The sequence below is a fragment of the Amphiprion ocellaris genome, chromosome 6, assembly GCF_022539595.1.
Source record: "Amphiprion ocellaris isolate individual 3 ecotype Okinawa chromosome 6, ASM2253959v1, whole genome shotgun sequence".
Classification (NCBI taxonomy): Eukaryota; Metazoa; Chordata; class Actinopteri; family Pomacentridae; genus Amphiprion; species Amphiprion ocellaris.
In genome coordinates, this window is record NC_072771.1 from 20,765,113 (window position 1) to 20,780,383 (window position 15,271).

Sequence of the window (15,271 nt, forward strand, 5' to 3'; positions counted from 1 at the left end):
AAAGGCTGAAACTTGATCCAAGAGTATTGATTTATGTGTTTATTGTCTGGAAGAGGCCATAATAAAGTGATGGAGTAAGGGATGGTGGTTTATACTTGTTTTTCATTTTGAATATTTGACAGTTTACTGTTTTGTTTATAGATGTGTTTGTGTTGGCCATATTATATTCTCATATATCCACATCAATATCATGTTTCCTATTAGACCCACAACTCTACAACTCTGAAACCTTGGCACAGCATTTTGTGCTCAGTATGCTTATTCAAATAAATGATAATAAATAACAAGCGTTTCACGTCCCAGTGTGTGAGTATGCAAGTGTTTGTATGCAAATCCAATCTCTCGCAGAATTTTGCCCAGATGGTTCGTAATGTCTTGACCAGTTTAATTACTTCCTCGGATTTTGACAAAGCATATTACTGCCTCTGTTTATGACTCGTTGTGCTTGTATATGTCCTGCTTATATTTTCCCAGAGAGTTTGGTCAGCTGGCAGTGGAGCTCCTGGACCAGTCCTATAAACAGGACGAGCAGATGGCCATGAAGCTGCTGACATACGAGCTGAAGAACTGGAGCAACGCCACCTGCCTGCAGCTGGCTGTAGCCGCCAAACACCGAGACTTCATTGCTCACACCTGCAGTCAGATGCTGCTGACCGATATGTGGATGGGTCGCCTGCGCATGCGCAAGAACTCAGGCCTGAAGGTAGCACAAGTGGGCCAGATGTTTGGGAATACCTGTGGGTAACCAAAAGTATACTTACATCAAATATAATGTCTGTGCTCTTCGCTGTAACTTGAAGCTTTGGTGTTAGAGAGAGGTAGTTGTCTTGGAATGCTTGAATCCCCCTGAGGCTGCCTCGAAAAGTAATGAGAAACCCTCTCACATCCCTGAGAAACTGCCATGGAGGTGGCCCAGATCACTCCTGAGGATCTGCCAAGTGGCTTACAGAGAGGTGGAGAGTTGTTGGACAAGTCAGCAATCAGCTGTGGTGTGTGAAACAATAGGGATGTAAAGGAGAGAGAAGTGCTGATTACCTTTTTGATGAAACCAAACCAAAAAACCTCTAAGTAGCTTTGGGTATGACATGCCTAGATTAGAAGTAGAGCCTTCCGAGTATGACTATATTAAAAATACATACTTGCATGTAAAGTATTGACTTGCATGGTCAGTAAAAATACAATTCAGTACAGAAATACCAAAAAGACTATAACTCTCCCTGACACATGTCCACCAGGGAACAAGTTTATTTTTCTTCTGTAAAATGTAAAATCTGCACAAATCTTTTTCAAAATTCCAAACTGTTAAAGAACAATTATCAACCTCAAAAAGTCCACATCAACCAGTTTTCAAATTAGAAATAATGGTGTGTAATGTAGACAATCAATGCAATAGTCAGGTACTTAAACCACATAAGTGAAAAAATGAACTTAATCAAAAAGGTTCTGTTGATGATGAATAACAAGATAAAATATTCAGTACACTAGTGTGACCATGATGACTTATTCTCCAGGATTTAGGAAGCGTGCAGTGGACTGTGAAAAGTAGACAGGTCACTACTGAGAGTAAAAACCCTACATTACCCACACCCGCCTCCTGATGGAGTAAAATCAGCTTGTTAACAATTCCATAATACGTAGATTTGCTTTCTCTGCAGTCTGTTCTATTTAATAACAGAAAGCTATTGAATATGTGATGCTCAGTGTTCTCAGTTAGTTCAGATCCTCCGGGTGTTTTTGCCTAAAGAGACAGCATAAATACATGGAAACAGTTCAGTAAAATAAAGAGACTATTTGTTATAGCAGATTAATTATTTGGTTGGATTTATGTTGGTGAAATAAGGTAATTAATGATACTGTGAAATCTGACAAGTTAGTTTTGCTTGTCATGGTGAAGAGTTTCTTGTACAATAGTATTTTTGGAGAGACAGCATGCCGAGTGTCTTGGAAAGGTGACCCTCATGGTTGAACTCCTGCCACAGCTTAATTAGAAAGCCTACAAAGCATTCTCTTAACTCAGAGGGGACAGATGAACTGACCTTAATTGCTAAATAAAAAAAAATCTAAATTGTGTCCCATAAATTTTACATTGACGCTCATGTAGTGAGCCTCCCTTTGAAGCGAAAGGAGAGGTTTCAGTTAACAGTGGTGGTTGATATTTGCTCATGTGGGTCTGTCAGACTTCTAGTGGTGGGGTGATAGGAGGCAGCTGCTCAAATCAGAGGTTAGAGATATTTATAATGAAGAGTTGCCCTGGGATTTGCTGAAGGCTGGGATCGCACTCATTCATACACCGAGTGAGGCGGGATGATGGGTCTGGCTGGCTTGCTTCTTAGAGCACGGCAGACTGCAAGTGCTTTAAGTATGGTTTGGCCTTTGTAGCAGGGAGCGAAAGAGTGAGCGGCTGAGGCAAAATCACCAGAGCAGAAAGAAAGAAAGGCAACCACAAGTGGAATAAACAAGATTCGTTGCCCCCAGGAGTTCATGATATACACAAAATAACATTGTCAAAGTGTTGTCAAAATAATGTGTGTGCACAATTCTGAGCTGCTATAGTTGCAACAGCTGTCAGCTTCAACCCAACAGTCTAACTCTCATCAGAATCTTCCTACTGGAGGCTACAAACGGACCGTGATTTGCAAAAATGGCTTCGTTGCTTTCTTCACACATCAATAAGTCTGATACAGTATTGACGTCTGTGCCTTCGACCCCTCAGTATGACTGATGACAAGAAAAGCAGAGACATCACTTTCTGTGGTGTGATTATAAAAACACAGTAACCCACCCACTCCTTTATTTCCACCCAGTCCTTTTTTTATTGGTTTCAAATAGGTCTTAAAGTTTCCATTATCTCTGAATGCCTCTCAGCTTTACAATTTGCACAGAGTGATAACCGTTGGGCATACAAATAAAGCTAATGGTGACACTAACCATATTAGATGCACAATTTGCTGACACTAAGGATTTTCCTACACTGAAAACAGAGAATTGTTAGCCCAACTTAGATGAATTGCTTTAATTGGTAACATGAAATTAAATTAATTTTATCCAAATTCATTGAACAAGTAATATTAATGCTATTGGTTTCACCTAGATGTACTTAAAACATTTCATTCCTTTCAAATGAGCATTAATGCCACTTAATTTTTAGAAAATTCTACGAGAAGTTTCCAATTTTTCCACTTTAAGTGTTCCCTTTACCAAAAAATCGAAAATGTAAAACAAGAATTTGACATTAGACTTACTGTTTTTTCTTTTTTCTTTACTCTTTAATCTTACTTGAAGAAAAAGGAGGTTCAGTTGCAGCAGAAAAATCTGAAGAAACACGAACATCAGAAGCAAAACGCTAAAGTAGCAGTGAACTTAATGCTTGCACTTTCGCTGAAATTTGATTAACGTTTTAAAGAGATTAAATGTAATAAACTGCCTTCTCCAAAGCAGAAAGATAAATAAGATTTGTGTAAAACATTACTTTACTTCAGCTACACATCAAATAAACTAGTAGAAGTAACCCACAGAGTTCTCATGTCGTCAGATGCTGAGGGTGCATAAAAACACTTTTGTTCACTCTTGCAGCCAACAGCAGAGCATCTGGTGTGCTTTGCTCATGGCTGAGACATTTTAGATTTAGCACAAGCAGCTCTAGAGAGTAAATAAATGTAACGGATTGTGAAACAGATGCTCTTTCTGAATGGCTCACCAGTAGAGCAGCAGGCAGTGAGGAAGAAGGATTATATGAAGTTTGAGCCAGACAACTATTAGTTCCTCAGATGGTATGTATCCGTCGAGTAAAATTCCTTCTTGCTTGTATAGCTGGGAGGCCTTGTTGGGCCTTGAAGAATGGCAGAACAAACATTTGCATATCTTAAAAGGTTTTACTTTACACATCCAAGTTTATAATAACCAAAAAACCCAGAAAAAATGGACTTTCACCTTACGGAACCTTTACAGAGATGCTTAAATCAGTTTTCACTGTGTAATAAAATTGGAGATGGAGAATTACCACATAAGTTTTCATCAAAGTGTGACTGTTACTCAAGGAGGATGGCATGAATTTGTAGAAGTGCTGACACAACTCTGGGTCAGAGGTGCAGAATGACGTATATCTTAATTTGCAGTCTTTGCAATTTGCTAATTACATTATTTAAATTTGCCATTGTTCAGCCCTACCTTGGAGACGGTCATCAATGCAATAAAAAACAGCTAAAATTTTGCTGTTAAATTAGAGACAGCTGCTGCGAGAGATAAGTAGACACTCGATTGTGCTGCTCTCCATCTTCTTTTCTTTTCCTTGTTCTTCACCTTCCCCCTGTGGTTACAGCCTCTCTTACTTAATGCTTCCTGTCTTGTTTGACTGTTATGTATCTGAAGTGTTAGCAGCATGCCTGCCTCCTCTATCTCCTGTGAGTGTATGTCCCTCTCATCCATCGCAGTGCACCGTATCCTTGCTGCCTGTCTGGACTAATGCTTTTATAATTGACTTCCACAATGAGAACCCTTGCCTGAGCTGCCGTAAATACCAAAGCTTTGTCATTCAGCTGTTCACAAGGATACGTTTTGTGAGTTTCACATGTGCGTGTTACGACCGCTTACGAAGGTTGGTTTGTTCCAAACTCCCTGTGCCCTAATTTCCACAGCGGTGCTCATGAAACTGTACATCCTGATCGCATCTGTGGTTTGTCTCTTCCGACTCTCCTGCCTAACTTTGCTCCACCTCCACTCTCTCTCTCCCAATGTGTCCAGGTGATTTTAGGGCTGCTTCTGCCGCCGTCCATCCTGAGCCTGGAATTCAAGAACAAGGATGAGATGTCCTACATGCCCCAGGATCAGGAGGCCTACCTGCAGGAGAAGGAGGAGGAAGAGCCTGAGAAACCAGTCAAGGAGAAGGAGGAGGAAGACATGGAGTTCACAGTAAGATCTTACTGTGAGACGCAGTACAACTCCGTGGTGAGAGAACCCACCTCAACCCCGCATCTCAGAATCTATACACATATTCAGACAATACACACACGCTTTGTTAAGATTCTAAAACTGACCACAGATTCTGTGTAAATATCTCTTGTGGCCCAGTTTAAAGCAGTGCTGTAGCTGCCCACAATGAGATGTTGCACACACATATGTACACAGTTCTCTACACACACACATACTTGTTTCTCTATTCTGGCCAACTGGACCCTTCCAGCCAAATCGGCCTTTCCTGTTTCTCGTTGTCCCAGCAAAGACATGGTTGTGGAGTTGTAGCGTCTCAGTCTGTCGCCGCTTGTGGGTTCCCTCGTGTATGTTTCTCCTTCCACCTTCCTCCTCTTCTGTTTCTCTCTCTGCCTCCTCCTTTCCCCCACCCCTCTCGTTCTCTGCCCAGCTCTCTCTTTTCGCTTCTTTTTCTTTCTATCTTTTGTTCTGGAAATCCCCCCCCTCTCTAGCTCTCTCTCTCTTTCTCCGTTTTTCTCCAAGCTCAGGTCTGATTGAGGTACAGTACTGTGTGCTAGCTGATTGCTGCCCCTCACTCTCTCCCATCAGTGATGGCTTGCTGCAGCATACCACTCAGCATGTCAACTGCTGAGCATGGGAGGCCCAGGCTTTTGCATTATATAACCATGTCCGCCTGCTGCTGCAGAGCTTAAATCATGCAGAGTCTGAGCACCTTCTCCCAGCTCACAGTGGAAGAGTTGGTCCATCTGCATAGACACGGATGTACAGCAGGATTAGGACTCGTTCCATTTCGATCCAATCCATTCTGGTGATGACGCCAAGATTCAGCTTGTGTGTTTAAAGAAAGACTTAAAATTAATGAAGCAGTTTTAATACACAACCTAGATCTGTGGTTGTCCCATGAAGTGATTGAACTGAAGTTGAACGCCTTTCAGCACCACTGTACATACTCTCCATCTGCATTAACACAGCCAGCAAGCCAGCGCAACCATTCACAAAATGGGCCATTTTACACTTGCAGTCCTTGAGGTGCTCTGGTGTTGAACAAAGAACGCTGCCAACAGAGGATGCATTTGCAATTAGCCCCTTCCCTATTGCCTTGGCTTCTGACTGTACAAATGCACCTTCAGATACTTATGAATCACTCCAAGATTCATACAGCTATACACAGCGTGCTACACCACAGAGGGAGATTGTATTGTCCTATCCTGAGATGCGTTAGATAAACCACACTGTAATGAATGAAAGAGCTTGTGTGATAGCTTGTGTCCACTTGCTGATCGGATAATGTGCATGTTCAGTGCAGTAAAGGCATGGTGTGATTTACACACTGGCATCTGAATCTATTCATCCTGAAGGCCCTGTCTGTGTGTGCCTTGGACAAAACTTTGGCTGTATATGTGTCGCATATTTGGAAAATGACTTTTCCCTTGATTTCTTGCTGATTTTATAGCAGTGGTTTTATCACTATTGTACCTGTTCAAAGGCCTTGGGACTTAGATTAACTCCCCACTGCATATTTCTAATATTTTTACCAGCTTTCAAACACATATCTTTGCCCAGGTCTGCGATGCTTCTCGACTTACAATACAATTCCATAAATGAACTCCCTCAGCGATCTGGTGTTGCTTTGACATCAAGACCATGACCCATATAAACAGTGGGCTCTGAACCCTCTCTCATGGATAAGGAAATGTGTCACAGATTGGAATGAGATATCTATGTCTTATCTTTATCCTTTTCTTTTCTCTGTCTTCTTCCTGTCATTATCTTGTCTCTCTTCTGCCTCCTTGTTGTCTGAGACACAATCCATGAGTGTCCGTGTCTGCGTCATACTGTGTTACCAGCCTTCACCCAAACTCCACCTCAAACACATATCTCACATTTTGGAATGATGGCATTGCCTGTGCTTGCTTCTTTGATTATTGTATTTAAAACTGTGCTGAGGCCCATAATGTAACCCTCTCCCCCTTCTCCTTTTTTTCTCCTTATTTCTCTGTTATTCGACTGTTCTCATCCCACCTCCTCCCTTCCAAATAATTGTCTTCATCTCAATCCTCTCTCTGCATCCCCCCGACTCTTCCTCCCACGCCTTTCCAATCCGTCACACTTCCCTCTTCCCACACTCTCCTCCCTTAATCCCTTGCACCTTTCGCTCTTTCCTCCCTTGTTCCATGTGGGTTTTGCATTCGCCCAGGCAATGCTTGGTAAGGTAACCACAGAGACGTCCAGAAAGAAGGATGTTGAGGAGGTTCAGAACCGCCACCGCCTTATCCCCATGGGACGCAAGATATACGAGTTCTACAACGCTCCAATTGTCAAGTTCTGGTTCCATACGGTCAGTGTTGGCTTCAGAACCACCACCTACGTGTTCAGTTTCCTGTTGGCACTGTCGTTGCTTATTGTATTCCTGCAACAGCATCAATTGCTGGTTCCCTGCCGTTTGCTTCTACTTTCACACTGCCTTCATTGTCATTAACCTCCTGTTCCACCCTGTCATTACCCAGCTTTACTAGGGTGGGAAAGTTAACTGTGAAGGAGATGGAGAGAATGATGGAGGCAGCTTGGTGAGAAAAGAACAGGGCAGTGAGAGAGGGAAAAGAATCAGACAAGGAGGGTTTGTATTGGCAGTTTAAATATACACCAAAACCTCTGAGTCATGGCATATTGCCACTGGATTAACTAATGCGATAAGTAAATATGACTTAAACTTTGTCTTCAGTGTTTACATGTGAGGGAAAGTGAATGTTTAGTATGAGTATCTTTGCATCTTTCTATACAGCACCATGCATCTAGATTGTGTGTTTGGTACAGTGTCTGCCTGCATGCATCTGTGTAACACGATACAAGCTGATCTTTAGTCTTCCATACCCTCCTTCTTGTGTTCTTTCAATTTGCCTGCACGGTAAAAACATCTCTTTATCACCTGCAGAGATTTCACTGTTTATTTATGCTGAGAAAATATTTTCATTGTGCTTTGTTCCACCCCTTCTCTGGCTATTTACTCCCCTCGACTTCTCCTTTCTGCCCATCAGGTTACAGAAAAATATTCTACAGTGCATTTCAGTAATTGCACTCATAGTGCAGATGCTCGGTTGGAGTCAAAACATGGTCTTCAGCTCATTATACTGATTTTTATTCATACCTGTCACCTGCTGTAGAGTGCAGTCAAAGTTATCGTACAAACTGACTGTGCATGTGGGACTAAATGAGAGCAGTCTCAGTCACACATTATTAAAATCACTTTACCTGGTTACATCAGAGCAATGCTTGATTTGCAGTCAAAAAAAAACAACTGTTCAGAGTTTGTTTGTTATTACTTTAATCTGGAGTTTAAAGCTGAAGTGCGGGACTTTTACATATAAATGAAAGCCAGTTACATTCAAGCTGCTGCCAAACGAGTTCACACAATGCTGATTAAGCCTATAAGCAGCAGGTAAATCTCTCTGAGACCTGGAGTTTTAAATCTAATTTCTGTGGTGACATTCATTCAGGATTACACTAGAAAAAAGAAAGCGGGAAACTGTACACTGTAGGCACACGTTCTAAGCACGCATGCAACGTTTGTGTAATTGCTCTCACTGCCAGAAGGGGGAGAGAAAAGTTCCACACTGCAGGTTTAAATATGTTAAAGCGTTTGTTGTTCTAAGTTAATGCCACTGAATAGCACTCCAAATCTGTTTAGATAAGGAAACTTGTAAGCACAGTGTGCATGGATACAGCTACAGGTAACACATAATGAATCTATTATCAGATCTTGAAAACTGCATTAAAGTAAGGTGTAATAAGGGTCAATCCTTCACTAATAAGTGTTTAATTTGAACAGATAAACACAAAAATCCTTTTTACTGCAGCCCTCTGAGCTATTTTTTTGCACAAAAAGAACTAAACAGTTTACTAATATATTAAAGGCGCACAAACGTGCCCACATACCTATACAAATGATCATACTGAGATTTATCTGCTGTTGTATTTTCTATGCAGATGGCTTACGTGGGGTACCTGATGCTGTTTAACTACATTGTCCTGGTCAAGATGGACCTGTGGCCTTCTCCTCAGGAGTGGATTGTCATCGCTTACATCTTCACCAATGGCATTGAGAAGATGAGAGAGGTACAACAGATCCTAGCTGCGACTGCAGTTGTGTACCGTAATTGTGGAAATGTGTTGAAAATAATCAGCAGTCCTTCTCCACAGTGAGCTGAAAACACAGAGCTTGTCACCATAATGTCACCTACAGTTAAATTCAATGAGTTCTGCGGTTGGAGGACAGAGGCTAAGCATTACGTCCATATCATCAGACAGCTCATAACAGGGAAAATATTGATGGAGCAATGGAGTGGAAGCAAAAGAGCACATTAAAGAGGGAGACAGAGATAGTGGATGAGTGGTGGAGATGAAGGCAGGATATAGAGGTGGGAAAACAAAGAGAAAAAGAGTAAAAGGAAAAGTAAATAGAAAATATGGGCGTGTGGCCTTATAATATGTTCAGCCCCACTCTGTGGCTTTGTTTGTACTGTAACTGTATGAAATGCATTAATCATTGTGTCACATCATTTGCAGCTGCACTACAGTCCCTCTACAGACATGAGGTAGCTTCTCTGATGGGTGAACTCATACTGCCCTCTTATGGTAGCCATAACGAAATGCATTTCTATTTACTTTTCAGGGTCACTTTTCCCACATTTTTACCCTTAAATTTTGTGTATTCATGAGCACCACTTTCCATCATTTCTGCATTGAGCATCTTCCTCCCATTTTTCTATTACTTTCCCTTCTAGATCCTGATGTCAGAGCCGGGGAAGTTGTTACAGAAGGTTAAGGTGTGGCTTCAGGAGTACTGGAACATCACAGACCTCATGGCCATCCTCATATTCTCTGTCGGCATGGTTCTGCGTCTCCAGGAGCCGCCGCTCATGAGCTATGGGCGGGTCATCTACTGCGTCAACATCATCTATTGGTACATTCGGCTGCTCGACATCTTCGGGGTCAACAAATACCTAGGTCCCTATGTGATGATGATTGGCAAGATGGTGAGAAGAGGCAGGGGTGGTTTAACTGTGTGTGTGTGTCTGGTGTTCTGTCTTTTCTATCTGCAGTGTCGCTCATATTTTTCACCCCCCATTCTTCCTTTATATCTGTCCACCGTCTGATTTTGCTCAACATGATCCATAGTGATTGTAATAACTCGCTGATTTCCATGATTACAAAGGTTTAACGCGGAGGTGATATGCAAGCCCAGGTTTTAATGGAGCTTGTGCGCCTCTTAATCTTATTGTTTGATCTCAAGCACTGCAGGATCAGAGCCTCCGATACATACATGAAGACACAAGTGGAGGGGGGGATCAAAGAGCCAAATCTGTTATCCATCTGATGCTCAACGCTCTTTGACATGAGCTGTGTAGCACTGGACACAGACTCTTTGATATGAAAATCAGCTGTTAGTTAGAGAGAGGGGGAGAGGTTTTGGACTGGCATTAAATGATTTAGTCAACTAATTGGCATATGTGGTGTTGCAGCAACATAAGCAGCTCAGAGAAGAAAGACAAAAAAAACATTTTGCATTGTAAAAACAGCATTCTTACCAAAGTGGTGTTAATTCTTATTTCTGCCCATATAGTTTGTACAGTACCTTGTGATTTAATTTTTAGGTATTTAACATAATGACTGTAGTTCCAAATTGAATTTTAAAATATTAGCTGTATCTACAATAGATGTCAAGTGTCCAGAAAGACAATGAATGACAGTCTTAACTGAACAACTCACACTGTAACAGAGGCTACTGTAGAATAAATGAGCCCGGCGGGAGGATGCACTCTAACCTCTTTAATCAATCTAAGATGAGCCTAAATTAAGTACATTTAAACATTGGATTTCGCTTTCATTTGAAAATATATGAAATTAAATTTTAATTGACCAACTAAGACTGCAGAGTGCAAGGAATAGTAATCAAAAAATATAAAGAACCTGCTTCCTTCCTCTTCCCCTGCTTTGCCTCATTAATTCCTTTCTTTAATATTCTTACCAGCTATTCCCCCTTTTTTACCCTTCTTCTCAAACCACTCGGCGTTTCCCTTCCCTCTTTAACAATCCTCCTCTATCTCCCTCCTTCTGTCAGATGATCGACATGATGTATTTTGTGATCATCATGTTGGTGGTGCTGATGAGTTTTGGGGTGGCTCGTCAGGCCATCCTCAACCCTAATGAAGACCCGTCCTGGATGCTGGCTAGGAACATCTTCTTCATGCCTTACTGGATGATCTACGGAGAGGTGTTTGCCGACCAGATTGACCGTAAGTTCAGGGCCAGAGTGTGAAATGAACACTGAATATAAAATTAGTTTATGTTGATTCAGGGGAGAATAGTTCCTGACTCTGAGGAGAGAAGCGAGTAGTTTGACCAGAAACACACTTATCTCAAAGCAGTCATTCCTACACTACTTGAAATATTACTTGAAGATATACTTTTGTAGCATATATATATATATATATATATATATATATATATATATATATATATATATATATATATATATATATATATATATATATATATATATATATATAAAAAACAACAAATTGCACCTCCAATTAGATTGTTTCTGAGTTGGGGACACCATGTTTGCATAATCTTTCCTACATGAGGACATTGATGTGTGCTGTCAGTTTGTCTTGATCTTTTTGTCTCTACATTATTTTAATAACACATAGAGTGACATTTAGACTCAATAAATCAAAAAAACAGGCTGTGAGAAGTGTCTGTGAGAAAATGTCCTGAAAGTGAGAGTGTATATGTGTGCTGTTCTGTTGTCTATTCGTATGATAGTATATCTGATGGTGTGTACAGAATGTGAGGAGTGGCCCAAAGAGAAGAGATCTGAAATAATGTTTTCATTCTTTGTTTCAGATATGCATAGTAGGAAGTTACAGCACAGGCTGAATGAAAAACTCTGGCTGGTCGAAAATTACTTTCGAACTCACGGAACCTGGCGTAATAATGGTCCATCCCACATTGCCCAGTGCAGTCAAAATCCCAGTAAATCTATAGATATAGACCTCAATTTAACCACATCTACCTCTCCCACCTCTCCTTCATCATCCTCACATTGCCACCATGTCATGCCCACTCCTGCCCACTACAGGCCACATGAGAAAAAGCGTGCATGCTGCTCCACACTCTATGAGGCTAAAGTTGTGCTCATGTGTTGGTATCTTGGGTCAGCTACTGGATATCAGCAGCATTTTCTGTAAATGTGAGCAGTTTAAGAGGATCTTAAGTGATTGAAAGCCTGATTATATGAGAATATTTACCATCTCCAAACCTTTTTACTGAGACAACCAGTAGCTTGACCTGAGGCCATATCCTGTAAGCAACTTTACCCTGACTAATTTAAACACTGGTTGACAAATGGCACTGTTACATGGCAGTAGCACTTTTCAAATGTGTTTCAGTATTTTAATGGTCTTAGTTTTTGATCAGCTGTCACATCAAGAGGAACTATCAAAGTTGTGACGTTTGATATTCCTTTGATGTTTCTTCCCTTCATTTTGTTACTTGACTTTAGATGATTTTCATTTGAAGACGTGACCCTGCCATGGTAACACCATCTGTCACATGAACCATATCACCCTCCCTTTACGCCGGCTCAGCTTCTCACTGGAGCAAGTGCAACATTGCCAATATATCTCAACCATGTTATAGCAAGCATTTAGCATGACTACACACTGAAATTTAAACATCAGTATCATTCTATGCAGAAATAAAACGCAAGCATACGCACATCCACACCAGAACGTATTTATTAGCCACCTTTCATCATCTGTAATCTGTTTTTTCACGTGGTTCAGTTGTCAGAGTTTTAAATCCAAATTTCTTGATGGTAAAAAAACAAATAGAAAAATTACTTCAGTTCTCTGTCTTTGGGCTGCATTGTGTGTAAAAAAAAAAAATAAAAAATTGAACAATCGAAGCAATGATGAGCATGATAAGATGAATCTCAAAGGCAAACAAACCAAGAACAAACGCTGAATGTTCCCCTGATAAGCCACAGCAACTGAACCATCACGGATGGAAAAAACATACTATGTATCCTAAATACATTTCAAATGATTCAGAGCAATCAGCCATTGCAGAATGAAGCTATGGCTCACATATGTGACAATATATTTTAAACATCGACTGCATGTTTAAATATATTGTAAACACAAATTGTGATGACAAATGTGCTTTTTTGTGTATTCTTTTTTGTCAGATGCACATTTCTGAACATGAGCTCCTACCATTATAGTGTCCACTCTTTCCAATCCCTCCTTTTATAAAAGAAGCATAAAAGCAAATTATGCTTCTTGTTTGTTTGCAAAATATGTAATATGCATTTTGTTTGGTATTTTCAGGTCTTCTTGTCTCTTTGTTTGTTGTCGTTGTGGTCTTGTACTCAGTGTACAGTGTGTCTTTGAATGTTTTATGTTTTTTATATATAATTTGCTTTTTGTTTTATTTGTCTTGACAATATATTTTCTGTTCATGTGTTGTGACTGCATGTATTGCAAATTTGTCATGCATCCAACTTTTCCACTTAAATATTGTTAATGATGGATGGAATGTAAAGACATAATTTCCCTTGTTTTAACTTGCATGTGTGTCTATTGATTTTGTGGCGCTGTGCAGCTCCCTGTGGGCAGAACATCACGTTAGACGACGGGGTGGTGGTGGCCCAGCCTCCCTGTAAGACGGGTGCTTGGATTGTCCCAGCGATCATGGCTTGCTATTTGTTGGTGGCCAACATACTGCTGGTCAACCTCCTCATAGCTGTGTTCAAGTACGTAAACTCCCCAGCTTTTCCACTTGACACCCCAGGACATAAGACACACTTATTTTGTCAGCATGATGATAAAAATCATTTCTCTTTGTCTTCCAATGCTCACAAAAGCAGAATTACCAAGACATGGGTGCATCTAAATAACAATATTTAGTGTACCCCGCTAAAGACAAGTGTAGATGTAGCGGCCTTTGAGGTTTTTCCTGAGTGTTTTCCATGCGTGTGCATGAGAGAGAAAATAGAGAAGTGACGTTAGTTTCTGTGTGAGCTGCTGTTAAGCCACACTCATTAGAGGCAGGTAGCAAATTGTGTGAACACAGTGGGATGGTGCTTCTTCTACAGTGACATAATCATGCTAATGATCCGTTATTGTGCCTCTGTGTAATCCATGCAGCAAGGCCAATCATCCTCTTCTTTGCATTTGTCAGTGTAATTACCAAAAAGTGCACAATGGAATAAACAAGAGTTAAATTGAAGGTTTAATCAAATTACATATTGCAGCAAACACTGCATTGGTTTCTCTACATTATCTCCACATATTCTCAGTTTCTAAACTCAGCAGTGCTGCAGTATGCAAACTAAAGGGAGTCAGTTCATTAACCACGCAATCGAAAATGATAGAAAAGTCTCTACTGTGCCACTGATGACTTGATTCAGTTTATTTTAGCTTTCGGTGGATGTAATATTTCTTGGCTGGTGTGGCTTCTCTGTCTGTAATTGTCCATAGTAATACATTCTTCGAAGTGAAGTCCATCTCCAACCAGGTATGGAAGTTCCAGCGCTACCAGCTCATTATGACCTTCCATGAACGCCCAGTACTTCCTCCACCCCTCATCATCTTCAGTCACATAACTATGGTCCTCAAGCATCTGTGTTGTCGCTGGCGCAAGCATGATGATGACGAGAGGGACTATGGCCTGAGTGAGTGGCAGATATATCTTAATAAGCCTGAGAAAGTCAGCATGGACTCAATCGTGTAAACAGCGGTGTTTCCAGAGTTGTAATTTATTTATGTCATGCAAATAATTTTTCAAATTCTGTTTCAGTGATATAATAAACAGAAATCTGCAATGTCTGCTGTTATACTATCAATCAGTATAATGTGACACTGTAACATTAACAATCTCAAACCCTTTGACCCACAGAGCTTTTCATCACAGAGGATGAGCTGAAGAAAGTCCATGATTTCGAGGAGCAATGTATTGAAGAGTACTTCAGAGAGAAAGATGACAGATTTCACTCCTCTAACGATGAGAGAATCAGAGTCACTTCTGAAAGGTCAGACACTTGACTAAACTGAAATTGATGTCTCTATGCTATTTCCATCCTTCCTTTTCTATGTTGGCCAAGAGAGCGAAGAAAGCCAAACACGCTGCAACTTGAGAAATCAGAGGCAAAGAGAGAAAACAGACTCACAAATCTGATAACATACAAACTGTATATATAGTTTCACTGTAAATGCAGAAAACAGCAGAACATTTGGAAATGCTGTAGTCTAGCAGGTGGTGAAAAAAGAAATAGTGCTAA

At 40.6% G+C, this 15,271-nt stretch overlaps 1 protein-coding gene across 8 annotated transcripts in view; it reads left to right on the top strand.

The window, feature by feature from the left end:
- trpm3 (transient receptor potential cation channel, subfamily M, member 3) overlaps nucleotides 1-15,271 on the top strand; it is a 154,046-nt gene that overhangs the window by 132,440 nt on the left and 6,335 nt on the right. For 3 of the 8 annotated variants that reach the window (XM_055011060.1, XM_055011056.1, XM_055011058.1), the window contains 10 exons: nucleotides 475-703; nucleotides 4,741-4,944; nucleotides 7,124-7,264; nucleotides 8,911-9,039; nucleotides 9,708-9,959; nucleotides 11,045-11,219; nucleotides 11,833-11,961; nucleotides 13,594-13,744; nucleotides 14,472-14,665; nucleotides 14,890-15,022. In XM_055011060.1, the coding sequence (XP_054867035.1) occupies nucleotides 475-703; nucleotides 4,741-4,944; nucleotides 7,124-7,264; nucleotides 8,911-9,039; nucleotides 9,708-9,959; nucleotides 11,045-11,219; nucleotides 11,833-11,961; nucleotides 13,594-13,744; nucleotides 14,472-14,665; nucleotides 14,890-15,022 (1,737 nt within the window). The remainder of the gene's footprint in view (nucleotides 1-474; nucleotides 704-4,740; nucleotides 4,945-7,123; nucleotides 7,265-8,910; nucleotides 9,040-9,707; nucleotides 9,960-11,044; nucleotides 11,220-11,832; nucleotides 11,962-13,593; nucleotides 13,745-14,471; nucleotides 14,666-14,889; nucleotides 15,023-15,271) is intronic. The other 5 variants (XM_055011057.1, XM_055011061.1, XM_055011062.1 and 2 more) reach the window with 3 other exon arrangements.